The 27,869-nt window shown below is 42.9% G+C and overlaps 2 protein-coding genes across 5 annotated transcripts; one reads left to right on the top strand and one right to left on the bottom strand.

The window, feature by feature from the left end:
• Window positions 1–105: 105 nt before the first annotated feature.
• Window positions 106–7,491, bottom strand: rbm12bb (RNA binding motif protein 12Bb). 2 transcript variants are annotated; one of them, XM_084357047.1, is made up of 2 exons: window positions 7,429–7,491; window positions 106–2,449 (listed from the first exon to the last, which is right to left on the bottom strand). In XM_084357047.1, exon 2 carries the CDS (start codon window positions 2,425–2,427, stop codon window positions 502–504), a length of 1,926 nt encoding a protein of 641 aa, XP_084213173.1. In that variant the 5' UTR covers window positions 2,428–2,449; window positions 7,429–7,491; the 3' UTR covers window positions 106–501. The 2 variants fall into 2 exon arrangements, with proteins under 2 accessions (XP_084213173.1, XP_084213172.1); XM_084357046.1 differs by lacking the exon at window positions 7,429–7,491 and adding an exon at window positions 5,821–5,920 and having other exon boundaries at window positions 107–2,449.
• setd2 (SET domain containing 2, histone lysine methyltransferase) lies at window positions 6,568–26,648 on the top strand. 3 transcript variants are annotated; one of them, XM_084357044.1, is made up of 22 exons: window positions 6,568–6,999; window positions 8,436–8,557; window positions 11,125–11,146; window positions 11,316–15,376; window positions 15,480–15,611; window positions 15,734–15,862; window positions 16,148–16,271; window positions 16,374–16,451; window positions 16,545–16,642; window positions 16,824–16,956; window positions 17,233–17,367; window positions 17,460–17,588; window positions 17,713–18,771; window positions 18,905–18,953; window positions 19,028–19,373; window positions 19,466–20,198; window positions 20,913–21,038; window positions 22,044–22,180; window positions 22,506–22,617; window positions 23,883–23,957; window positions 24,102–24,203; window positions 24,836–26,648. In XM_084357044.1, exons 2-22 carry the CDS (start codon window positions 8,529–8,531, stop codon window positions 24,995–24,997), a joined length of 7,971 nt encoding a protein of 2,656 aa, XP_084213170.1. In that variant the 5' UTR covers window positions 6,568–6,999; window positions 8,436–8,528; the 3' UTR covers window positions 24,998–26,648. The 3 variants fall into 3 exon arrangements, with proteins under 3 accessions (XP_084213170.1, XP_084213171.1, XP_084213169.1); XM_084357045.1 differs by lacking the exon at window positions 8,436–8,557 and having other exon boundaries at window positions 19,466–19,742; window positions 19,851–20,198; XM_084357043.1 differs by lacking the exon at window positions 8,436–8,557.
• Window positions 26,649–27,869: the final 1,221 nt, after the last annotated feature.

A 27,869-nucleotide genomic window follows, 5' to 3' on the forward strand; every position in this document is an offset into this window, starting at 1 on the left:
CAACATTTTAAAAAAAAATTGTGATTAACTAGCACTTCATATAAATAAGATTCATGTCAGCGAGCAAAATGTGTTAGTTCAGTTATGACAGATGTCTGAAGAAAAAAAAGACAATTCAAGGGTTTGTTTGTTATTTTTATAACTTTTCACAAAAACCAGATGATAAAACAAAATGTACATATATTTTCCCATTGTGTCACCATTTGAATTAAACAAAAAGTATTTATGAAAACAAAAACCTCAGTATTTCTGAGATGAACATTGCATACAAAACTTTTTTTTCAGACTATAATGTCTAATCACATTTCTTAAAATTCAGTTAGGGAAAAAACAAACAAACTATATAGCTAAAGTCAGTGTGTTCACAATCACATAAAGCCATGCCAAATTTAAAGAAAAGGCAAATGCTTCTCCGAAATCAACTTTGCGTCAATCAACATTGTGTGTATGTCTAAACCACACTGCACGACATGTTAGGTGCCATGTAAAGCAATGTCACCATCACACAAGCAGTAACTGTATTTTTCTTGGACCTATTGGTCTTCCACTCAGTTCCTGAATTGCGGTTAATGCCTCCTGACGGGACTCAAACAATGCAGTTGCAGATCCTTTAGGTTTTCCAGTTGGGTCATACTGCAGTGAGACAGATCCGGGGATAATGCGATATCCGTAGCAGAAGTCATAGATTTCTTCATTTCTGATTTGAAAAGGCAAGTTAGCTAGCTGCACACAGGTGGGACCATCAAAATGCTGCTCAGAGGGACCAAAGCCACCACGGACGCCATTACCCCTGTCTTGTGGAGTGTAAGGGCCTCCTGAATAGGGCTCATAATCCCAGCCTCCTTGGTTATGACCCTGTACATTAGTCATTGGTAAGTTACCATCAGAAGGAACCCTGAAGTCAGGGTAATCAGTGTCACCAGGCTGATAGAGTGCCTCGCTGCTCCTGCCCGAGAACAGCTCTTCTCTTGGCCGTGGCTGCTGCACAATTGACTCTTGCACCACTGGTGGCTCAACACCCAACTGCTGCATCTGTGAACGTGAAATGCATTTCAGTATGACTTCCGACCCAAGAAATCTTCGTCCATTGAGAGAAAGTGCAGCCATGGCCTCTGCCTCGGACTGGAAGAGAATCAAAGCCTTTCCAACCCCAGCACCTTTATGGTCACGCAGCATGAACACCTTGTCTTCTGTGACATTAAACCCAATGAAGAAGTCCATGATCTCAACTTTCCGAACATCAAATGGCAGGTTTCGCACAAACAGACACATTTTCTCGGAGTCATAAGCATCACTGGGGTAAGATGGAGGCCTCTCCTGAAACCTTTCGGAGTCCCCAGGACGTTTGTCACCAGTGTTTTGAGATTCCAGAAGAGAGATCATTTTCTCTCTTGAGATTGGGCGTGTAGAAACCCATCTGTTGAGAAACAGCCTTTTTTCATGAGATAAGGCATCACAATAGTCACGCAGACTCTTGAAGAGCACAAAGGTGGCTCTGGTTCTTTTCCCATCTCCGTCCATTAGGTGTAAGATCTGGTCATCCTCGAGCTTTGCGTTACGGAAAAGGTCTTTTATGTGTTCTTTTTCTGCTGCATAGGACATATTTTCTAACAGAACACAGTACTCATCATCAGTAGGAGCAATGGACCTCTGGGCAAAAGGTGACCTTGACCTTGCATGATGTTGTGGATTCCTCTGATTGCGAATAGGTGATCTCTCCCTTTCAAAGTTGTTGCCTGTTTTTACATCCATTGACACTTTAGCAGAAACCTGGCGCCATTCATCCTCTGTTGTTGGGGAGACCTCCACATACCTGGACCCAATGTATCTCCTATCCCTCTTCAGGGCTTCATACGCATCCTCTCCTGTTGCAAATTTGACAAGACCTTTCCCATTCTTTAAACCATTTGCATTTATCAACAAGACTACATCCTCAACAAGTAAACCACTGAAAAAGTCACGGACTTCTGCTTCCGTCACGGAGAAGGGCATTCCTCTGAGAAACACGTGCAGGAATTCATCAGCGTTTGAAGCCCTCTGGTGCTGGGGGGGAGGGGTATGACCAGATCTGCTACCCGACCTCCTGCCCATGTCAGGGTCGACAGATCTTCTATCACGTCTTGCATTCTCCTCAAGTCTCCTCTTCTGATCTAGCTCCGCACTTTTTGTACTTCTTTCGAGGATGCTCTGCATCTCTGTTTTACTACTTAGCAACAATGTCACAGCTGAACCACGGATGTATCCGCCGGAGCGAATCATGGCTCTTCTCGCGTCTTCATCTGAAGCAAAGATAATGAAAGCCTCCTCTCGCTCCCCACCAATTATATGCACCCCTCCATCCGGAATTTTGAGGCCAGTGAAGAACTTGCGAATATCCTCAGAGCCCGCTGTGATTCTCAGTCCCTGTAAACGGATGACGACTGCCATGCTGTAGCACAAACAACAGCACCTGTAGACAGAAGGGTATAGAATAGGATTATTCCCAACAGAGCCTCTCTAGCTCAGCGTCAATTTCCTGGCATTCCAATATCACACCACTGAACTGGAATAGCAATGTTAGATAAAGGATGTCAGAGACAAAGGACACCATTACGATCAATGCCCACAACAGCAAAATTTTAAAAACGGGCAAATTCCAATTGGGGAAGTCAACAACAATTCAACAAATACTGCAGCTTGCACTCCCAACACACGATATCAACCAACACATTTTGCCATAATGAAAGTGGCAGCTAGAGTAATTAAAACCGAAATGGCACTTAGCAGAGCTCCGCCAAGGCCCAACAGTCCCCTTTAATCCAATCAATTTCATTTAAGCTCACTAGATCTGCAACAGCTACGAGAACAACAAAACAATGCAGCTGGAATTATAATATCCATTGTGTTGTAGAAGAATAATTCTAATTAAAATCCTCATCAAAATGTACTCACTCATAGATACCAGCTACCTAATCATTTTCTTCTTCAAGATCCATGCAAATATTCCCTGAAAAATTAATATAAATGCCAAAAAAACATCCCATCTTGCAATGTTAAAGCAAGTGAGAAAAAATCCCTGGATCCATCCCTTTATCCAGATCTGCACGAAAAGACAATGGGGTCTACTCTGAGCTGAAACCCATCCTCCATCCAGGTTTCATGGAAATCCATTCAGTAGTTTTTGTCTTATCCTGCTCACAAACCAAACAACAAATGGATGGTGAAAATCTCCTTGATAAAAGGTATTACAAACCACTTTTCATCACAATTCCAACCAAAATCTTAATTTACTGTATATTCAGATTATATTATATTCAAATATTCAAAACATAGTTGAAACAGCAATCACCATACACTATAAAATGTTAGACAACACAAGCAACACAATTTCTATCATTATCCAACGTAGCCATCATTTCACAATTTGGACTCTCTGCAAACATTAATGCTGCATCCAGGTGTTGTGCATCACAATGGTAGGTGAGAAATGTTCCAAGTTTAACACCACCCATTAGGCTTCGGTGATCTCCCAAATTTTATATCACGATATTGTCCCGCCATAATATCGCAATAGACATATTACAGCAAAGACGACATGTAGCCTCTTTCAAATCCCTTTGCCCGCCATTTTCTCCCACTTTAAACCCGAAATACTGCCACACTGGCAGCATATCACAATAACTGGCAATACCTTGTCATATATCAGCAAGTGTCCTGCCACCATTGCCAAAATCAAAGCCCGAAGATACTGTAATAGCTGTTCAATATCATAAAAAATATTGCATATGACGGCAAACAGTCAATAAAAATATTTGCTAGTTTCTAATCTTGGCCAAAGCCTACCAACCATTTCAAATTATTCCGCCAACAAAGTAATCAATAACCGCAGGGTTGAACTGTGAACAAGTATTTTTCCAATGCACTTAGAGGGACCTTCAGCAAAGGACAGCCTTGTTGATCCATCACAAATTTGGTGTTGAAATGCAGACTTGAAAGAAGGCAGTTTTTCAACATGGAGACAGCTAATGCACAGCAAAGACAATAACGCTTATCATGGCATAATATCTACATGGCATTTGTATTTGCTACATCATTAACAGCTACGATCCGACCAAAGCACTCCCAAATCTGTTGCTCAGGAACCACAAGCAATAAAGCACCAAAAGAAACACTGATCTCTAAAAGAAATAATTCAAATGCCAAGACAGTGTGTATGTCTGTTATAAATTGCTCGCCCCTTGTTTGTGCCTTTAAAACTTCATACTATCATAGCGTAGTTAAGGGCATACATGATAGCTACGAGGGACGCACAACCTCGCACTGGCAGGGAAGCACTGAAATCAGAATGTCTCGTCACTTGTCAAGATTCATCCACTGCATCGCTGCTTTGCTCCAACTCCTCTAACAGCAGTTCCAAAATATTCCATTAATGTCAGAAAAAAGACTGGTTGTGGATCGCACAGTTGGTTATTCTACTCCGCTGCTGTAGTCCGTTTATTCCAGAGGCTGGTGTTCTGGTTAATCCAACAGCGGCCGTCTGCCCTTTTCCTGTTACCCTCTGCGTGACCCAGTCACATTCACCCAGGCCAATAGTCTTCTCACGCTCCTCCCATTATTTTCCAACAGAGATTTTCTTGCCAAAGAATCAGAACTTTGCTAACTTTGTGTTCACCAACTATAATACAGGTGTTTCAGTCTTGATCACTGAACTGTAATACAAATTGGAATATGATGCCAAAACAGTCTTTCACTCCAAAGTGAGCCTAATAATTTTCATATAGCATCAAACAAAACTTTCAAATTTATAACAAGTTCATACAACATTTGTGTTTTATAATTATTTGCATTTTTTTAAATTGAGTTTTCAGACATCATAGCTAGAGCCTGACCAATATATTGGATAATGTAATTATGGCTGTGTGTGGGCTGAATTGTAGTTCTGTACTTAACCTTTTTCGTAGGTTGTAAGAACATGATTTATTGGGTCAATGGTTAAAAGTTACTTTTAAGGCTTTTTAAAGTTAATTGCTGCTTGGTAATCATTGTGACATGGCTTGCTGCTTTCTCCCAGACCTCTGAACCAAAGCCCACAATAAATGGAGTGAAAGCAAATGGCAATTTAGCCAAATTGGCTACAATATGGCTGTACATAGCCACCACATAGTACACAGTTGTGCACCACAAAGTTAGCAAAAGTCAAAAACAAAGTCAAATTCCTTGCAGACACATACTTGACCTATAAAGCCGGTTCTGTTTTTAACTTCAGCCCCTCGTGTTGGGCTGTAAACACAATACGACCTTTGTCACACAACGCTCTTCACCACTAGCACCACAACATCAGAGCAGCTGGCGTGGGGTTTTCACAAACCATGGCACTCAAAGCCAAATTATAAATATCAGTCACATGATTCAAGTTTAACGCTAGTCACTGAGAAAAACCGAGCAATGGCCTGTTTACAGAGGAAGTGCGTGACAACCCGGAACAGTGGCAGCGTAGCATCAGCGCAACTACCCAAAAACACACCGCCATCTGTCACCATTCATAGCGCCGGCATTTTATCGCCAACCGCAAAGTTTATTGGCGTTATCTTCAAAACATGCTTACTCGCAAACTACTTGTAACGTTGTTTGGCTGACGTAGTTTGACAGCTATGAAGGTAGCAAAGCAAACATCCTGTCTGAACACAGCTCAGCAGGATGTCGAGCATTGCTAACGTTAGCTATGTAGCCAGCCAGGCCTCTAGCTTCAGCGTTAGCTCCATTAACGGGTAAGACTAGCCTACGTCAATGACGATGCATTCCTCATTTATAACACCTCGATGTGGCTTTTCTAAAACTTACACAATTGACAAGCACTGATTGTCGTGCCACAATCAAGAATAGCGAATAGATTCAGATCAAGTTCAGTCACGCGTCTCTCGTCTCGAATTTTCGATTCTTCTTCGTCTTTTTCTTCTTCTTAGTCTTCTTCTTCTTCGCTGTTAAGTCTAACGGCGAGGTGTAAACCAACGTGAGAGCTGCATGCCGCCGCCTACTGTACAGGGGAGTATAGCACCATGCCCTTACAGAGAGACTCTGGCTGTCATGTAAATATTAAAATACAGCACTTGCTACTTTTAATTGTCCAACAGACCTTTGATGATAAATTCCTTTCCCATTTCTACAAACATGACATTCAGTCTTTATTGAGTCGCTTATAGCTTCTCTTTATATTAACACAGATCAGAATATATTGCATAGTTGAGATCTTCAGAGAATGACACGACTATTACAATCTATAAGTCACGATTTCTCGTTTTGTTTTAATAGACGAGATAGCAGGGACTATTGCTCCATGTTATCTGTAAATAGTGATTTTTCTTTTTTATTCAATTGTCCCAATGACAACTAAATAAAACACAGTGTCATTCATTTTAGCTTTGCTTCTGTGCTGTCACGTATCTCCCTCACTACCCCCCTGCTTGTTTTCTCACAGGTATCCAGGACTGTAGTAGTGTTGTGTGTATATATTTTATTCAGTAAGACGCATGGTTGCAGTGCGCTCCAGGGTTCGCGCCAGCTATGTTCCCACATCATGTGATGTTGTTGAGCGCAGCAGCCACAGCAAGAGAGACACTGTGCGGTCCAGTGTGTGGAATAAAAAGGTATCCCCAAAGACATGTTCATCATCCTTCAAGCGGCTCAGGTTGTCACTCTTATAGTCACTTACAGGTGGACAAAATTAGGACTCTTTGAGGGGCTTGGCTTGTGTTTTTGTAAGTGTTCTCGATCTCTCCTGTAACTCTTGGCTAACAATGTGAGCTCATGCTAGCTCGATAGTATCAACACTGACCGAGGCTGAAGCTGGGGCGCAGCGCAGCAGCAGCAGCAGCAGCAGCGGAGCCTCTGAGCCGACGATCATTTCCGACAGCCCCGTATGGATTTGACGTCGGCATACATTGTTGCTTGATGTTTCACAAAGGGCCGATCGCAGGTGATTTCGAAGATGGGGGATCCTTGTGACCTTAAGCACTTCGTAAAGTGAGTACCCAGTGAACCGCTGCCTTTCACTCAACGTTACGTTAATTGTGGTTTAGCCATCGGAGTACACACAAGTAAGACAAAACATTAGCTGGCATGCTAGCAAAGCCGGGTGCAGAGACTTTCCAACACGGCTCCATTATGTCCTAAAACGGAAACGTAACGTTATATCTAACCCTCTCTGTTTGTGTATTCAATTAGAAAAGTGACGAACTCTCCAATTAGTCAAGAACACCTTAATTACTATGACTTTACATATCAAATATCGACAGGTGAAACACTAACGTTAGTTAACAACAGTATCGTTAGCCCTCCAGGCTGCTAGTTACAGTGCGAGAACTAGCTAACAGCTAGCGTTAGCTGCCGATGCTAGCAGAGTTCATTGCCCAGCCGTCTTCGTGTATAGAAATGAAAGCCTCGTCTGCGTACCAGATAAGCAAGTCAGGCGCCACACTTAGTATTTCCAAACACAGCGTTGCCGGCTAGTCCACATTAACATTCATTTATATATAGCACAACACGCTATCTTTAAAGATGGCCCACGGCAGCTCTCTGTTAACGTTAGCCTACCCAAGTTAGCTTAGCTGGTTCTGATATTTTTTGTAAACCAGCATCGCAGTCAGATAGCTAAGTTATTGCCGCCTCGCCTGTCTGCTTACTACTTTACATGTTGGGTGTAGTACGACTAGTTAGGGAATTTTGATAGCATATGTAGCTAAACTGAGGTTTGCAACACATCCTCTACTCGTTTTCACAGTGGGCACAATCATCCTTTTAAAGGCCATGTTTTGGCTGCATCCAGTCCTCCCGCTCAGGCCATGCTGTAGTTAGTTTCCTCATTTGCTTGGAAGCAGTCACTGTTTGTTTTCATGAGAGCGTAGATGTCTCCTTTCACATTTATCCTCACACTTACAGACACCCTTTGTTTTCCTGTAGGCCATTCGCTTGCGTTGTACATGTCTTATAATGAGATGTATGCTCTCCTCTCGCCCTGCATCCATGTTTTTCATCTATCTGCGACCATGATAGCACTATAAATAGACCACAGGTGAGAGCAATCTTTATTTTTGTTGCTGCTGTGATGCCAGCAGGGGAGATGAACTGTTCACCAAGTTGAGAAAAAGGGACATAAATATGAAGACGTGCAGCTGGATTCTTCACCACATTGCAGAGACAGATAACAGGATTCACAGGAAGGGACGCCTGCAGAAGCCGTTAATACTACAACTGTTAAAAGCATGTGACACCACTACTTTCTGACAGGGTGTACATATAAACAACACAAACACTTTTAAGTTTGCAAAACAGTTTTTTTCCCCCCCCCGCATCTTCGCTATGTGATATCGAAATGATAAAAGTTCCTGACAGAGTAGCTGCAAGCTGTTGTGGACAAAACAAGACTCCATTTATTGCAACCTTATTTTTCTTTTTGTCAGGTGTGGCGTCACTTTGGAGGGCTCATTTCTCTGATTCGGATTATTCTTGGCCAGCAGCCTCTTCAGGCCTTCTAATCCTAGACGAGTTTCTCAATGGACACTCTTCTCAAGTCAGAGATAAGGTATTAGACAGCACAAAATGCAGCTCACAGTGTGTGTCTTGCTTAGCATAGTTTGATACAAATTTTGGAAGTGATTTTTATGTGGTTGCCAAGTTATATTTTCTTTTGGATGCAGAGTGTGTAAACATTTTCACATCAAGGTCATCGTCAGCCTATTTATAGTTTAATTGACAATTCAAAATTCAAGACTCTCCTCTCTGCAAAAAGTCTTGGGCTCTTTTTTTTAAAAAAAAAAAACTGATAACATGTTGTCTTTGTTATCTATTTATGTTGTCATTTGTGACTGGCCAGTGTATGGACAGGTTGTGTTTTGCAAAGTGAAGGTGCATGGTTTCAGTTACTTGCATAAACAGACCGATCATCATAAATGGGAAAGAAGATAGGGAGAGATAATGTCAGGTACCAGTTATTTATGTGTCACCATATAGGAACAATTCAGTTACGCTTGCAGATGGTTTCTATTTATTAGCTTTAAACATGAAACGCTTGTCCATACAGACGGTATAACATTCCTGCATTTGGTGTAAAATATTCTTGTCTAGTCAAGTTGAAGTTCTTGGTCTAGGAGGTCCAGTCCATTAATCATGGTATTGCAAGCAGCTTGGTATAACCCTTTCTATGTAACAATGTCACTGCAGAAGTGTCTCATTTTGAAGGTCACAGAGAAAAAGGAAAAAATGAAATCCAGCAGGATTAAATGACCCAATTGTTGCCCTGCACCCATATTGAGCCTATCCTAAGGAGAACACACGCACACACACACACACACACACACGCTTTAATAGGACAAAAGGGAGGAACAAAAGCCCGATACTCACTTTCTACATGTTTAATGCCAACACCTCTGTGCTTCTCTTTTCTGATTTGTTGCATCAGCTGGTTTTTTTAACGTTGCATCACCAGTTGCTAGTCCCAGCAATGTCGACAATCAAGCCATATAATCTGAGTCGGTTAGGTTATTAGTTGGTCGAGATATTTCCACCCTTGTTTAAGGGACCTTCACAGATCGTATAAATAAACTCCAGATTTTATTAACAGTTTGATTTTTGGGGTTTTGTTCTTGCTTGGCTCGACTTAAGATCTGCTTACTTAAGTTAAGTGTAAGGAAAAATATTGAATGAAATTGATTAAATAATGTTTATCACAAAATCACAAAATTGTCTTTCTCTGCATGGTGACTCTGACAATAAGAGACAGGTCACAGAGTTGAACAACCATCCTGTCCATCTTGTGTTTAGTTTGCATGCCCTTTTCACGTTTTCATGGGATGCATATGGGTGCCCCAGTTTTTTTCTACATCAAAGTCATGCTCCTGCTGTTGCTGTTGAGCAAGGCACTGAGAGCTTGAGTTGGTTCATTAAAGAATGATAATCCAGCTTCAAAATGGTTGAAGAGGGGACATTTCTCCACTGGAGTCAACATCCAAACATCCAGCTTAGGTTAAATTTAATACAAGTTTTTAAGATATTCAGTATGTCTTCTGATGAGTTACTTTATTTTAAACTGAGCTATGAAAAAGTGCTTCTACCCAAACCAGTGTCCATGTTAGTTGCTTTAGTCTTCAGAAATTGTTTGAAAGAGAAAAATCAAAATGTTTTGTCATTTGGTCAACTTTGTTTTGTGTTGGTATTACATAAATATGCAAACATTGAGTGCACTTCCTCTTTTGTTTTGCTGCCATGTCTCCGAGAAAAAAGCAGTGAAGCATTTACCTTCAAGTGAAGAAAAAGACTTTTCAAGACAATTATATCATGCTGGATATTAATGTACTGTTTTTTTTAAAGCAAGAAACACCATAATGTTGATACATTTAGTTGGAAAATACAGATTTATTTTCACAACCTTACTAAAGTGCTGTTTAGATAAATAACACATTTTTATGTTTGTAAGTTACTATGACCACCCACTGTCTTCCTTCAGCTATTCTCATGGTTAGTCCTCCGTTACAGGTTTCAGGAAATCCTGTAAATGTACAGTCAATTGGCAAATAAACAGCCCCAGGAGTACTTCCTTTCATTGACCTTTCTATCAAATCTATTATTCCCTCTCACTGTTTGTCACAGCCCCAAGTTGAGCATGTAGCATTGAGACATAATATAATATGGCTGCCCTGAGTTGGAATCTATCATAGGAGTTATTTCACATCTTAGTCATTCCCCTCATTTCCTGTCACTCTCCACTATTTGTAAATAACAAAAATTGTAAAGATGATGTGATTCAGATAAAATTCAAAAACTTGGAGACAAATCTCAAGCATGCTCTTTAATAGTATAACACCCTCTAGGACGGTTAGGGAAAACAGAGTTGCAGGGAGCTGGCAGTGGAAAGAGTATGCCTAACACTGTTGTAGATTGGGTCACAGATGCTTCAATATCATTAACAGTTATAGGCTCATACACAATATGGTCACCGACATGTTCACATCCTGAAAATTCACCCTGAGAATTTTACTTTCTTGTACTGATGATCCTAAATATGTTGCATGTAATGCTGCATGAACTGTGTACATTTATTTCTGTCTTTATTCTCTTTTTCTATGTTCCTGTGATGCTCTTATGTAACCACAGAGAGGAGGGAAGTGGTGCCTCGGTAAGTATCACCTTAACAAAGTTACAAGAGTGTAAACATTTGCTTTTTGTTGCCATCCATGTTATTTCTGAGCATTTTACTAGCTGTTGTTATGAAACAACCCCTATGTCTGTTTTCACAATTTTTAAGAAACCCAGGTTAAAGCTTTATTTCTGGTCTCTTAATGTAGGTAAAGGTAGAGGGCCTTTCCAAGGCAGCCCTAATCAAGAGCCTGTCTCCCAGAGTCATGCTATCCAACCATCTCCTGCCTAAAGGTACCAAGATGAAGGTCAACCTTGAGGATCAGGGTCGTCAGAAAGTGTCCTTCAGCTTCGCACCGACCAAGAAGCCACTGCAGAGCCCGTTCTTCATCCCCTCCAACCCCGACAAGTCTGTCGCTGAACCTCCCTCACCCTTGTCACCGTCGACCCCAGACAAAGGAGGACAGAATACGGATGGCAAAACTGAGCAAAAGCAGACACCCGTGCCAACATCAAAAGCAGAGGCACATCCTCAAACACCTGTCACCTCAGCTACTAAACAGAAAATGGACTTAGCAAAGATGCATTTCAAGAAGCAAATTCTCAGTGTCTCTGTGACTGAAGAGACACCAACATCTGTTGTACCAGAGGAGCCGCACTCCCCTGAATCGCAGGTTCTGCAGACATCAGCAAGTAAGTGTGTAACTGAATTCCCAACACCCCAGCCTCAGAATGCCGTCAGTGTAAGCCCCTCTGAGAATGCTCAAAGCGAAGCCTCTGAAACGAGGGTAACCCCTAGCCTCAAGAAGCCCGCTGCTTCCTCAGGAAAGGATGGAGAGAGTTCCAGCAGCGCTGAGCAGGACAGTACGGTATACAAAAGGAAAACCAGGTCTCAATCTAATAGTGCTCCCCTTGGGTCAGAATCTGATGGTGATTCAGTCCAGATGTCTTCCAGTCGCAAATCAGTTGACTCCAAAAGTAAAACAAACACTGACATCAGAAGTAAAGAAGTAAAAAAGTCTTCCTCTGGTTCACATGTTGAGGAAAAGGAAAAAGGTTCCTCTAAGCGGTCAGAGAATCATGAAAGGTCTTCTAGTTACTCCAAAACGGACCGTGATTGTAGACACACATCATCACGCTCATCTCGATCAGACAAAGATCGCAGAAGGACCAGGTCTAGATCAAGGTCTAGATCAAGAGGGTCTCGAACAAGTTCATCTCACTCCAGATCAGAGAGATCCCGAGGTGACAGAGGATCACGCTCCGAAAGGTCTTACTATCATGAATCTGATCGGAGATCACACAGGAGTTCTCCACGCAGAGAAAGAAGACGTTCTCGTTCTCGCACTGACAGAACTCGGGACAGTTCTGACTCTGAGGACGACCACAGGAAGACGAGGACAAGGACAAGTGACTCTAGCAGATCGTCTGCTCATTCAAGCTTATATAAAGAGTCAAAATCATCTTCCTATTCAAAATCTGAGAAAGCCTCCTCCAAATCTGCGGATTCGCCCCACTCCTCAGAGTTGGATAAAAGAACACAGTCATCAAAGTCTGAAAGGACTTCAAAGCGATTATCAGACTCTGATTCCCAGCGCAAGTGCTCTCCTGATCTGGACTCCAGTTACCGTAAATCTAGCTCCCATCACAAGTCAGAGACCAATAGCAAATCCTCTTCTTCCAGTACACATACCCACTCTCAGACAAACGAAAAACGCCCAAAAAGCAGCTCTAGTGACTCTGAGGCTGATCATAAAGGGAAATCCCAGGCCTCTGACAAAAGCTCTGGCTCTGAGGAGAACTGTAAAAACTCTCAAAAGAAAACCAGTGGGTCGGACACAAAGCAGATGACCCCTCCTAAATCTTCTGTGAAAACCAGCGGACATGATAGACAATCAAATGACATATTTCACAGCCCTGGCAAAGCACCACCATCTGCAAACACCACGGAATTTTGTTCTCAGAGTGAAAAAGAAAAACCCGATTCCCATCAAGGTGGAAACGAACATGGTAATCAGGCTTTTAAGGAGATGGTCTCGTACACTGATGAGAGTTTGCAAGAATCTTCATGCAAGAGAAAAGAAACAAATTCAGGTCTTGAAACTGAGAATGAAAATGCCTCAGCTTTAACCTCAAGTGAAAGCCTAGAGCATGTAAATGCCACCCTGGAAAACTTGACCAATGAGAAGGATAGCCTTTCTTCTAATAACCGACCACATGTGAACTCAGATGCAGCTGTCTTAAATTCATGCAGTAGTAACGATAGTATAATGTGCAGCCCGGACAAGAAAGTTGTTGACTGCTCACCAGAGCCAACGTCCTTACTTGATACAACAGAGAAACCTGTTACATATGATGTCCAGCAGAACACTAAACCAGAGATTGTTGAGCCGAATGTGGTTTGGCCAGTCGACACGCAGTGCGGCACACTTGTGCCGCTCAAATCTGATCTATCATGTCTTGAATCTGAGAGTCAGCTAACACTTGAACAGCAAAATGTGGATGCTGTTAAAAAGAACTGCAGTTCTACCAGAAAGTCCAGGTGGGACATTGTTGGGCAGGACACCTCAGAGAGTGATAATTCACAAAGGACACTTTGTGCAGAGAGTAAACCTACTGTTAAAAAAGTGATCTCTGTCAAAAAAATTGAGTTTTCTATAGAAAATTGCCTACAAGACTCCGACGTTAAAGATACTATTCAGCAGGAGGCTGAAACACATTCCAGACTGGTGAAGCAGATTGAGATCTCTAAGCAGGAAGTCGGCTCAGCCAGCACATCTATGACCGACAGACACAAAGACCAAAGTGAGCCTTTACGTGAAAGCACCAGCATTAACCATTGTGACTTAAAACTGAGTGTTTCTCAAAAAACAAACACAGATGAGCCTCTGCACATAAATGATACATCACAGGTCGACAAATCTGCAAAAATGCAGAGCTGGAATGGCGATGATCATGAAGAAAAATCCAAGGACAATGTTCATAAGAGCAAATTAAGTAAGAGAAGTGCACTAAATCAGGATGCATTTGGAGGTCAGAGTGAGGCTAGTGATAGTGACAACTCGGAGTATGACTCCGATTGTGGCGAGGCTATAAAACGACTGCACTCTGTGGTGGTGGTGCCAAAGAATTCTTCCCTAACAATGGATCCACGGGACACGGGAGCTTCGTCATGCACTCCAATTAATAGTTCTGAACTGCAGAATGCTAATTTAGCAGCTGACGTTAATATCAGTGAAGTCCCAAAACAAAGGCAGGGGAGTTCTTCCACTCTGGAGACCAGCGGTCCATGTGGTGGTGTGAATGATTCATCAAGTATGTTGTGTCAGTCCCAGAGTAATATGATCGATAGCACCAGTCACTCAGAGAGCTCCAGCTCCATCAGTGCCCAGCCTTACATGGCTGGTCATATCAGTGCCCATGGAAGTGCCACAGATCCTGCCCACAGCCTTGATAACTCCAGACAGTGTGAGCAAGGGCAGAAGCAGCATAGTGTAAACAGCAGAGGTGAAAGGATATTTTCTCATTACCAACATGGGGATTTCTCCGGTGCTGACAATATCAATGACAAGAATGTTTTCAGCCTGGGTTGGGATTTTTCACAAGCGGAACTGCCCAGTAGTACATACCAGCAGCCTGATAGCAGTCACGGGCCACAGTTACTGAACACTAAACTGACAGGAACCTCTCCCCAGGAACAAGAGCACATGCAGGGTAGTGCCTCCTGGAACCACCAATCCCCTAACATGCAGACTAGCAGAAAAACCTACCTCCACGTGCATGAGCATTATCAGGATCCTGCAGGTGAAATCCATCCTGACTCCCTAACCAATGACCATGAGGACTACAGTGGGGATAAATCATCTAATCTCAGTAAAACAGCTGTTGAATGCATCGGACCTATCACTCCTGGGTCATCAAGCTTTGTACAAGGTTATGAAATAAGCAGCAACAGCAGAGGCTCCGTTGTGCCCGACCCCCCTAAAGAAGACCATTTTAGACCCCACAGAGGCCGGGGCCCTCCAAAGAAAAGGCGTCCGGAGATTGAGTCAGATTCCGACAATGAGGCAGAAGCCGGGCCTGCAGGCAAGAGAGAGCGACAAGCAGATCCCGATGTCCCTAAAGAAAGTCATGTCAAAGCTGAGGTGCACCGTCCATCACTCACACTGCAAGACTTCCACGACTCCAATAAATGGAAAGAGTTCTCCAAGGCTAAGAAGATGCCCCCATACTTTGACTTGATTGAGGAGAACCACTATCTGACCGAGAGGTAAGGTGTTGTCTAGCCGGATTACCAAAACTAAATATTAAGATTGTACAAAGATTGATCTTAAACGGTTTTCAATTGTTTTTTGTTTTGTTTTGTTTTTCAGAAAGAAGAGCAAATCTCACCGAGATATCAAGAGAATGCAATGCGAGTGCCCAGTGCTGCCCAGAGAGGAGCGGTCAAGGGGAGTGTTAGCATGCGGGGAAGACTGTTTAAACCGGCTGCTGATGATTGAGTGGTAAGTCAATTAATACAGATATAGCTGTGACAACGTATAAGAAATCAACATTTTGAAATTACACATTTTTCTTAGGAAAACCCGGGAATATAAAAAAAAACGTTTTGAATTTTTCCTTTCAGCTCTTCACGGTGCCTGAATGGAGTCTACTGCTCCAATCGACGCTTTCAAATGAAACAACATGCAGACTTCGATGTTATCCTCACAGAAGACAAGGGCTGGGGGCTACGGGCAGCTAAAGACTTGGCTTCGTAAGCCTCTTAAAAGCTTTCAATACAACACTTTCAGATGTTTTTCTAGCATTTAACATTCAAAGATTTGCAAAGTTAGTAGTTGATGTTGTGGTGCATGCTACCTCCTCTACTGGATTGCATTAGGCTGCATAGTAAAGGTGTCCATTTGTTGTTGTTTTTGAAAAAGTAATTCCATTCCAAAACAAAATATGTGCCATTTGTGGCTATTAACTAATGTTCTTAAATATTAAGTTTGGAAAGAGAGATGATGATTGTCAATGTTTCTTTTTATTGCAATCTCAGAAACACCTTTGTACTGGAGTACTGCGGGGAGGTATTGGACCACAAAGAGTTCAAAACAAGGGTGAAAGAATATGCTCGCAATAAGAACATCCACTACTACTTCATGTCTCTAAAGAATAATGAGGTAAGTGATAATATGACACATCGCAATTAATGTTAATATTTAATCATCTGGTTTAACGATTCAGATAAAGTAGCAGAATTACACTGCATTATGTCTCCTCAGATCATCGATGCAACGCTGAAGGGTAATTGCTCTCGGTTTATGAACCATAGCTGCGAGCCCAACTGTGAGACCCAGAAGGTAAAGTGGCTATAGAAAGCACTCTACTGAAACTCTTTCAGATTTACTTACTGAAAGCTGTCTTACCTGATGATGATTTTTATCCAAATCTAGTGGACTGTAAATGGCCAGCTTAGAGTTGGGTTCTTCACCACCAAGGCTGTCACTGCAGGAACAGAACTGACCTTTGATTACCAGTTCCAGAGATATGGGTACTGTTTCTCAAGTTATTTTTTTCCCACACTTGTATTTTGTGGTGTTTATGCTTTTGTTGCATGTCATTCCAAAGTAAGATGGTTGATTTTTGAGTCTCATTCTCAGTTTGTCAAAAACTGCAACCCAACTGATGGTTTACCCTTGGTGATTTCACCTTTGTCTGATCTTTTTCTACAGCAAAGAAGCACAGAAGTGCTTCTGTGGAGCACCCAGCTGCAGAGGCTTCTTGGGTGGGGAGAACAGAGTTAGTGTTCGGGCAGCTGGAGGGAAGATGAAGAAAGACCGCAGTCGAAAGAGTGCTCTCACCACGGTCAGTTACTTCAGTCATATTTAAAAGTGTGCCTTTATATTGTTTTTACACCTGGCTGGCAGTAATGTTGATGTGGTTACACTTCTACAAGAGGGCCACAACCACAATAACTTAATGGATCAGCTTAAATTCGCAAGCTACAACCATTGTTTGGTTTTTTTTTGCCATAGTGACGTCAGCTCTGGATTATATGCAGCAGGCTAAAATGTCTCTGTGCCAATATCTCCAAAACAGATGTGTTATATTTGATGATGAAATCCTTTTGTCCTTCCTCAGGTTGATGAGGAGCTGGAGGCATTACTGGAGAATGGAGAAGGCCTGTATGATGAGAAACAGGTGGTGTCTCTCTGCAGACTGATGGTCCGAGTGGAAACCATGGAGCAAAAACTCATCTGCCTCAAACTCATACAAGTATGACCTGAGCGGTTGATGCCTTGTTTATGTTCTTGACATTTGCACATTATCATTTGCAATATGTAACATGATATTTTTGTGTTGCCCAGGATACTCAAAATCCATCCTGCCTGAAGCAGTTCCTAGACCATCATGGATTGTCTTTGCTGTGGATCTTCATGGTGGAGCTTTCTGAAGCTAAAGGCAACAGTGCCAATAACACCAAACTGCAGTTAGAGGTGACTTATGTTACTGACTTTGCCTTAAAACATTCATAACATTCAATTGAATTAACTAGAGCCTGCAGTCATATACACTGCCATTTGCTATTTGATCGCTTATGATCTATTATTCCGTTTACAGATTATGAAGACCTTAGCTGTGCTGCCTATCTCTACTAAAAACATGTTGGAGGAGAGCAGAGTGCTAACCTTCATTCAGCGATGGGCCCAGACAAAACTTCTCCCTCAGCCTGCTGAGATGGATGGCTACTCCAGTGAGAACACCTCTCGTGCTCAAACACCCCTCAACACTCCTGATGGTTCCTCCACCAAAATGGGACCAGAATTGGATGGTGACACATCCAAACCTGCTGTGTACCGCCGCCTTAAGATCATCAGTGAAAACAGTCTGGACAGCGCACTCTCTGACGCCAGCAAAGCATCAGATGGGAAAGAGGAAGAGGAGGAGGACGATGATGAGGAGGAAGAGGAATCCTCACAAGCCGGACTTCCTGATGGCAAACCGTTGAAGGCCGACCCAGTGTCTGAAGAAGCAGATCCAACGAAAGTAACAACGGAAGAGTCGGTGAAGGAGGAGAAACAGGAAGAGATTGAGTTGAATTCAAGCAGTCAACTCCAGCCTCAAACTGAGGAGGTAAAAGAAGAAACAGAACCGAAATTGGAGCAGGATATCGAGATGCAAGAGCACACGAGTGAGGGTCAGACAGATGAACCTGAGGGGCCAAAAGAGTCCAGTGAAGAACAGGAGAGTGGGGAGGAGCAGAGCAGTCAGGCAGCGACAGAAACGGCTGAACTTGAAGGAAACCAGCCTACTGTGAATGTTCTTGAGGCAGAGAGTCAGTCCATCCAAACAGATGATGCTGATCTTTCATCTGAGCAGCCTTCAGAGAATATGGAAGTCCAGGCAGAGACACAAGAGGCTGAGAAACCTCCTGTCAGTGAGGCTCAGCCTGGTGAATCTACTGCTGATGATGCCCCCAGCTCTGAGACCCCAGAGGCCAGTATGCCCTCTGAGGTCATAGCGACCCCTGTGGACCCATCAGTGATAGGAACTCCATCTCAGGATGAAGAGGAAGGTGTCTCAGATGTGGAGAGTGAGAGGAGTCAGGAGCCCCAACTCAGTGCTTTGGATATAAGTGGCATGGCCGCCAGGCTTCTGGAAAGTTGGAAGGATCTGAAGGTAAGCTCAAAGAGAGTCATTTTTAAAGGCATATGCATAAAAACTGTCAAGTAATGTCCTGTTTCTGTTTGTAATCTGTTTGCATGCTGTTGTTTTCCGAGGTTGGAAGTCAAAGTTGTGTTTGTCCTTTTAGGAGGTGTACAGAATACCAAAGAAGAGTCAGGTGGAAAAGGAAGCCAATGGTAAGTTTAGTCCAATACTGATTATTAGCAGAGAATGTTCCTGTATGATTTTGGCTAATAAGATTTTCTCATAGATCGCAGCCGAGATCGAGACACAGCCTTGACGCCACGCACCCCCTCTGGTAGCCGAGAACGTGAAAGGGAGCGAGAAAAAGAGAGGGAACGCGACAGAGACAGAGATTATGACAGAGACAGGGAACGAGACAGGGATCGAGACTGGGACAGGGACAGAGACAGAGACAGGGATAGAGACAGAGAAAGAGATAGAGAAAGAGAAAGAGAGAGAGACCGTGACCGAGACCGGGACCGGGACCGGGACCGAGTCTCTGACAAAACTCCACGCAGCACAGAGAGACGGAGGAGACGCTCCTCTTCGCCACCCTCATCCTACGAGAGGAGCACACGACGCACCGAGGAACGGTAAGCAAAGTCTTGTGATTGGAGCATCATTATGGAGTATCCTCCAAGCACAGTGTAATCTATGTCTATGTCTTGTTTTCTGGCTTTTCAAGGTTTGACTCATCGAACACCAACAAGACTCCAAGGGGAGGTGGCACCAAGGAGCGCAACAAGCTGTCCACAGAGGAGCGGAGAAAGCTGTTCGAGCAGGAGGTCGCTCAGCGGGAAGCCCAGAAACAACAACAGCTTCAACAGCAGCAGCAGCAGCAGCTTCAAACTATGGCTTATGACCCGGCTCTGGCTTATGCCTCCAGCCCTGGCTTCATCACCTACCCTCCTGGATATCCCATCCAGACCTTTGTGGATCCCTCCAACCCCAATGCTGGCAAGGTACTGCTACCCACCCCTTCGGTTGAGCCCACCCTGGCCTATGAACAGACTCCTCCCCAGCGTCTTATCTCAGACATGGGACTGACCTCTCCATCCTCCACTTCTCAGGCCACTCCAGTCTCTAATCTCTCTCAGCACATCACCACCACCAACCTCACCACTGGCAACCCTCAGCAGTATGCGCAGCCAACCGTAGCCACCCAGGATGCAGGAGTAGCTGTCCTCTCTGTGCCGGCCCAAACCGCCCCTCAGGTACAGGGCCAGCAGAGCTACACCACTCTCTGGGATCCCACTACTCAGCAGGCAGTGACTGTGCAGACGCAGCCTGCACAGCAGTACGCCACAGCCCCAGCACAGGCTCAGACACAGACGGCTATCTATTACCAGGGCCAGCCATGCCAAACCATCTACAGCATCCCCACCGCCTACCCTCAGGCCAACACTCCAGTTATACAGGTAGGATGCTATTGCCTTGCTTTTGATATCCTCTGGTGATGTTATTGTGCTTAGATTTTCTAATTGCTCTCTAGAACATAAATTAATACATTTTTGCCATTAATGTGGAATAAACTTTGACGTTAAAGGGCCAGGTTACCCCAAAATTTAAAAAAAGTAAACTGTGTCTACTCACAGATAAGAGGCTCGTGCTCAAGATCGCCAGGGATGTTAATTAATTGATTAATGGCGTCCTCCTAGGCTGAGCCGTAATATTAGCTAGCCTTTCATCCTTCTACGTAGTGATATGGTTGACGGGTATTTGCTAGAAGAAAAATAGCTTCTACATGAAACTGATCACATTAAGGTCTGTAGATTATCTTGAGTAACCAGGTCACGATTTATTGTCAGGCATTGATCTTGAGTTCTTTACATGTAGTTTTTTGCACTTTGAGCACCACAAATGGAGTGCCATCTAGTTTCATTATACATAAGAGAAGGCAGACATCTCTGAGGCCGATAACTCGAAAACTTGGCAACACTCAGGAAGACAATCTAGATGGATAAAAAGCACTACAAATAAGTACTACACAGCGACTACAAATTTTTATCCATCATGTGTATTAACTCATTATTGAACACTACGACATTATACAGCACATACTAAAAGAGTGGTAATCCATTTCTGACATCTGGAGTAAATGTCTGATCTGATTGTACTCTGTGTGTCTGAAGGCATACACTGAACCCTCAGCCAGCTACCTGCATGGCCAGCCAGTGTATCCTGGTCATCAGCAGGGAGTGGTGGTGCAGCAGGGAGGCACAGTCACTACCATTGTCACATCTCAAACTGTCCAACAGGTAATGCATGCACAATTACTTTAGTTCCTAAACCATGTGGAGTAGAGAGACGACTGCACATAATCCCCGGAAAATAAATAACAGAGCTTAAAGCTTTTCATAAAAGGATGTCTTAAATTGAAACAGGATGATGGGGCAAGACAAAACACATTGACAGATAAGTTATGTCTAAAAGGAGGATTAGGATTACTTTAATATTTGCATACCTGCCAACACTCGGGAGTCACCCTTTCTCCTGCTGTGCTCTGAATTGGTAAAATTTTCCCTCATGAATCTAATCAAATGGGGAGTTTGCCCTGTCATACCTAGCAACCCATCCCAGAGGCAGAGGTGAGCGTGCACATACGACCCTGCCTGGCACGAGTCACTCATCCCTGCACTCGCTTAAGCCCTCGTACCGCTCCATTTGCTGCTTAACGTGGATGAAACAGGTCCCAAGAAGAAGATAAACACTTTCACTCCACTTGTTTTTGCTTGTGTCCCAGAAAATCTCCCTCCTTTTTACAGGTATGCATTTGTAATCATGTCACTGGCAGGAGTTATATTCTTGAACAGCATTCATTGTCGTCAACAGTTTATTGGGCAGTTTGAGTCTCCACTTTATGGGATCTTTGAGACTCTAAGAAATCTTAATTATGCTATTACTCTTTGTGATTATGAGATAACCCTCTGTCTCAGTGTGGCCACAAGGGGGTAGTATACATCTAAATGATGCAACTCTTGAGCGCTGCAGTTATGTGGGTCCAAGATCTGTCTCACATCATGATGAAGTGCCTTTTAAGATGTGACTAATGTTAGCACAAATAAAGGAAATGGCTCCATGGGCTCCATTTGTAAATGAGACTCTAAATGTAATCATGTATGACTTATAACTGCAGTTGCCATCAAAATGTAGCTTAAGTGAATCAGAAGATTCTTTCCCCACTCCAGGAAATGCTAGGTACTTTAAAGTGAAGCCTCGTGATTTACAACTTCCACTTACTTTCTATTTAATCTCCTCTTCAGGAAATGATTGTACCCAACAATGTGATAGACCTGCCTCCTCCCTCTCCCCCCAAACCCAAAACTATTGTCCTACCTCCCAACTGGAAAGTGGCCCGGGACCCTGAAGGCAAGATCTACTACTACCATATTGCCACAAGGTTGGTACTGCTGTGTGTTATCATTCTTCACTTACATTAACAGCAAGAAATGATGAGTTGAACCATGAGACACCGTTTTAGCGTCTTCTACTGCTCAGGTGCAAATTGTATAACTCTGTTGAGATGGCATTTAACCTGTCAAAAAGGTGTGCTGACCATTGTATCTTGAACAAAAAGTAGTGCCAGTTGCCTTTTTCAAATAGGGACATCACTTTTAAATCTGGACATTGGGAAAACTCTTTCTCCAATTTCATGTGAACTGTGTGTGTATGTGCATCTACAAACCCCCTGCATGTATCTGACATTGCTTCCGTCTTTGCATTAGGCAAACACAGTGGGATCCTCCAACCTGGGAAGGAAGTAGTGACAACACTAGTGTGGACCATGAATCAGAGATGGACCTGGGAACACCCACCTATGATGAGAATCCTTCCAAGGTGAGATTTTTAGCAGCGACCATTTTCAAAGTGTGTTATGTAGGTGTGCGTTAGAGTTGTGTTTTTTTGGAGGTTTCTTAATTTGACAATGAGGAAGTGTCCTCTTCACTTTTTCATTTTGGTTCCCAGAAAGTTTGTGCTTGGATGCAAAGCGTGATTACAGTGTTTGTTCCTTGAGGTAATTGAAGATGCTGCACGAGTGATTGCTTTCAGCTGTGTCTCAAGAGGAAAAAAAAAAAAGCTCAGCAAGACACCGCATTCATTGAGTCTTGTGACTCCTCCCCGTAAAATGGCTTCATCAGAATCTACACGGACGCAAAGATATGGAGAGACAATCCACTCAGCCCACCCCCTGCTCAGCTGTCTGTCCCTTAGCCTCAAGGCCATGAGGGGAGGGGTGGCTCTGCTCATCTCTTCTTCCTCTGCCTCGTTTGTTTTCCCTCTTCATTTTTATCCCGACTTTGAGGATAATAGGAACCATCTGGTTGACCCGGCATTCATTTATTTGCGGTTTCTTGTATTATAGTCCAACTACGCCAGTGTCCCTTTTGTCTCTTTTTAAAAAGATGTATCGGAGTTGAAAAAAGGTGGAGAGATCTAAGTTTTTCATGCAGCTTTTCCCGCCAAGAACAGCGACAGGGTCATGGACCATTTCCCAGTATGTGTTTAGACAGTGGTGGTGTCCGCATCCAGCGCTTGAAACAACGGCACATGCTCTGCACTTGTAAAGAGTCAGATTTCACCGTCTCTGGATTCCATACCCTGGCACTACGTGTGTGTGTGTGTGAATCCTTCGTGCTCGCTTTTGATGCTCACCAGTTTGTTGTGGGTATAGGCAATCAGCTGCTGCCTGCTTGCCTTTGTTGTTGAAGGCCGAGGCCGAACAGGCAGCATCCTGGCAGGATATCCCTGCTTTGTGTCAAGTAGCTAGTGAGCAGGTGCTGTTTGATGCCCCACTGACCTTGATAGCTACTGTTTTGCAGGCAGTTGCCATGTTTGATTGAACTGAAGCACAGGTGGGTCTCACTTTAGATTTAAGGTAGATTTTTTTCTCTCTGCCTGACTTCAAAAGTTACACATGGACGACCTGTCTTCTATTACAGCTGAGAAAAAGTCTGACAAGCAGATGAAAGAAGTAGAATTGGAAGGAAGTCAGTTCGTGACAAGTTCTACTTGAAAAGCCAAGTGTTTCATGTGAAACTAATTGTATTTGTTTGCAAACATGCATTTTAATGGTAACATCCATCTCTTTTATGACGTTAAAGTTCTCCACAAAGACCGCTGAAGCTGACACTTCCAGTGAATTGGCTAAAAAGAGTAAAGAGACATTTCGCAAAGAGGTGAGTCAGAGTCTCTCTAAACACTGTTGCATGATTCAATTTGCCGTCATCTATGTGGAGCTAGCTATTCCTCCAAATTTGGGTTTGTTTTAACTTATTCTACAACAATATTCTAACAAGTCTTTGTCTGTGTGTACTACTCAGATGTCCCAGTTCATAGTGCAATGTCTAAATCCTTATCGGAAGCCAGACTGCAAACTTGGACGCATCAGCAACACAGAAGACTTCAAACACCTGGCTCGAAAGGTAAGATTAAACAAAGAAGATGTTTGACACGAGCAGTTAGAACTTCCATTAATGCTGAGAAGCTTTAAACCTTTCCTTGGCCTCGGTGTGGTCAGAGCACAAAGAAAGCATTGGTCAGCTTTTCACTTGAAAGGAAACGTTTTCAAAGTTTCCCTCAAACCAGAGCTAAATAGTTGAGCTCCCACGATTTCTCGAGCCAAATGTTTTTGTATTGTGCCTCTGGACGAGACTAAGAACACATTGTACATGTAAACTATTATCTCCCTCCCTTTTGTTTTACTCATTCCTTTCCAAAAGCTCTTTTCAACCAGCGTTTCTTCAAAGGGCAGCATTCTGTTTTTCCATGTTTCCTGGTAGGTCCATGGATTGTATATATAGGGAGTGGTTTGCACTCAGCGCAACTTGGACATACCAGGACTCTGAGGACATGGGCACAATAAGCAGAAAGACGAGTCTGGCTTCACTCATTTAGAGATTGCGTTTTATTGTCTAAAATTATAAAGCGCAAAGTCACTAAAAGAGAATTAACCATCCAACCACTTGACCACAGCTTAGGTATACATTGTAATTATATAATTTACTGTTGTGTGGTGACAAGAAATAAGTCTAACTCTTTTCTCATCTCTTTCTAGCTAACTCACGGAGTCATGAATAAGGAGTTGAAAGCTTGCACCAATCCCGAGGACCTCGAGTGTAACGAGAACGTGAAGCACAAGACAAAGGAGTACATCAAGAAGTACATGCAGAGGTTTGGCTCCGTGTACAGGCCCAAGGAGGACACAGAGGTGTACTAGCCTCAGAGGCCACACTGTGCGCTGACACAGGAGAAGCACAGATCTGCCTTTCCATTCACTCCTTCATGTACGTACTGGCCAGCCTGAACCGTGAAGTAGTTTATGACGCGTATTTATGACTAAAAATTGCACTGCTGCCCAAGAAGGTCTCCAGGCCCCAGGGATCGCTGAGGAGCCCCGTTCTAGTGACTGTCGGAGACTCGAGTGTCGCTGAACGACCCGAAACTCCAGGTGCAAGTGGGTGCAGTGTTCACGATGGATGACACTGAGGGGTGCTACAGAGACTAATGTTTTCACTGACTGTTTGATTTTAAGCATTTTTGTTTTGTTTTTTTTCCATTTGTTGCTCTTAAATGTTCCCGAGATGATCACCTCAATTCCACTTTTTAAACTCTTCTAGCCCTGAATGAGGATTACTCTACGGAATCAACTTTTGGTATCATGTTTATCAAAGTTTGTTTGTTACTTTCCACTGTTAAAAATGGATCAATGACTAAACGACTAAACAGTCCTTTTTTCTCCCACACTTTCTTTTTCTTGTGCACGCTTCAACCCCCCCACCCCCCCTGCCACTGACTCTGTATCTGGTGCTGCTTTTAACTGAGCTGTGGAGGTCCAAGCTTCCACTCCTCAAACCCTGCCTTCTCAACCACAAGACTTTGGAGCCTCTGTTGTTTTATGAATGCATGAAGTAGGCTGAGGTCAGCGTGGCATCCTTATGGAAATTCCTACATTTTCCATGTCTCCTTCAAGTAATGTGCCCTCACCGGATGAGCTTTTTACTCACAATACACTTAGGGATCAGCCTATAACCAGCAGGTTGGCCATTGGGTTAGTGATGAATATTTCCGTGTCTTTTATCAATTTATGTATAATAACCGGGAGCAGGGTTTGAATGCTATGTTTGATGTGCTGTTTAGATGTGTATCAATTTTTCCTCATTTCCTGTCCAGCAATTTCTCCTGCCCTGTTTCTTCGTCTAACCTGAGTAATGCTGAACATGAAGGTCGTAGCATTGCAGTTTTAACCGTTTCTAAACATCTTGTGTGTTCTGGTTCTTTTTATCATTAATATGTCTTAGTGAGACGTTCGAGACACTTCGGTTGGCCTTGTTCCACAAACTGTTGCTCATTCATTTCCAAGATTTTTACAGTTGTCATGGTAGGTTCATTAGCATAGTTTGTTGAAGCCTATTAAATTGCATTAAACAAAGATCCACATATGTACATTGCTTTATATGTGAATATATTGAATAATAGTTTTGGGAATGTTTAAATAAACAGACACTTTGTAAAAGGACTATCATTTCACGTTTGAAAGTGTAAATAATGTGTAAAATTACCTAAGCTGTATGCAGGAGAGTAGGGTCGGGGAGCACAGTGAGCCCACCCATCCTCACCAGCTCAGCTCTCCTGATGCAGTTCCCACATCAGTCTGTCAAACTTAGGACCCCGCTGACTCACAACCCTCTATTTTATTTCAGTGGCCGGGGAGATTTTCATGCGTTTTCTTTCTCTTTTTTTTTGATTGTTTTTTATTTTTTTATGTACAAAGTAAGTTCCACCCTACTCTACTGTAAGTATTGTGTAAGCACATTGTCATACCGAGTGTACAAACATTTTAAAAGATAATAAACTTTTTTGTAAAATTATATACTGCTGTGCAATTGAATTGGGCTCACTTGGGTGTCAGTTAAACAGACTCGAACAGATCCAAGCAAATGTGAGTGACCTCCGTTACATGATTAACTGCTGAGTGCACACCCAGTCCCATTTTAGATTGGCTCCCTCCCTTAATAAGTGGTGCACATGGCATGAATGCCACTAGAGCAGACGCACAGCGTCAAGCCAGATGTTTGGCCCCAGTGAAGGGAATCAAAGTGATCGACTGCCTTCATTAGAGACGTTCTGTGTGCTCTAAATATGGAGAGCCATGATGAGTGGAGAGAGGCGCTGCTGTGCTTCCCCTCTCTCCTCTGTCCCAACCCCCCTCCCAGTGTATGCACATTCCGCAGCCCCATGCCTGTGTGCTCCAGACCGCAGTTAAGCAGTCCCGTCTGGAGTGTGTGACGGCATGTAACACTGCCCTAGGCCATGCAAGATGCCTGCTCCCACTTAGAACTGAATGCAAAGAGATCATTAACAGATTTGAGTTCAGTGCGGAGCAGAGGGGGAGCAGGAGATTGTGCCTCAGAGAGAAAGAGGAAACTTTGCTCCAGAATATTTTGGATGGAGGTATTATTTTCATTTCACCCTCAAATTATTAAATACCTCTTAACTGATTTCCCTCAGGGTTTTGGATAGGAAATGTTCTTATACACTAAATCCCTTGATAAGGCATAGCATATTCCAAATATGTCCAAACTTCCTCACTATGTAATCCGTCAAGTGGGTTTTATATTTTACTGTAAGTGACAGACAGGTCTACTTTTTCCATGTTTGAGGAAAAAAAATTCATCAGGTGAAATATAAACTGGTTATGTATAATATATACATACAATACAATACAAAGGCGTATAGCATCCAAATTACATAAGCAATGCCAGATTTCATGCTAAGTTGCTAATTGTTTAGGGTGTATGGCAAGTATGACACCTGAAAATATGCATCAAACTACTGAGGCATGTTGAATGTTTTACCTATATTTTAAAATTATTATGCCATTCATTCCATTTAGCTAATTCAGCTATCTAGCTATGCACTACTTTTTACACCATTCAGTACTTTTAACTAACATCTTAAGCTATTAATCCAATTTATCCAAGTATGAGTTAGTTTACCGCCCATTAGTTCACAGCTAACTCATTAGCCTACTTTTTGCTACCTTTTCAAAGTAACTATTTTAACTGTTAGCCATTAGCATTACCTTTATA

This window comes from Pagrus pagrus (genome assembly GCF_965226575.1).
Source record: "Pagrus pagrus genome assembly, chromosome: 7".
Classification (NCBI taxonomy): Eukaryota; Metazoa; Chordata; class Actinopteri; order Spariformes; family Sparidae; genus Pagrus; species Pagrus pagrus.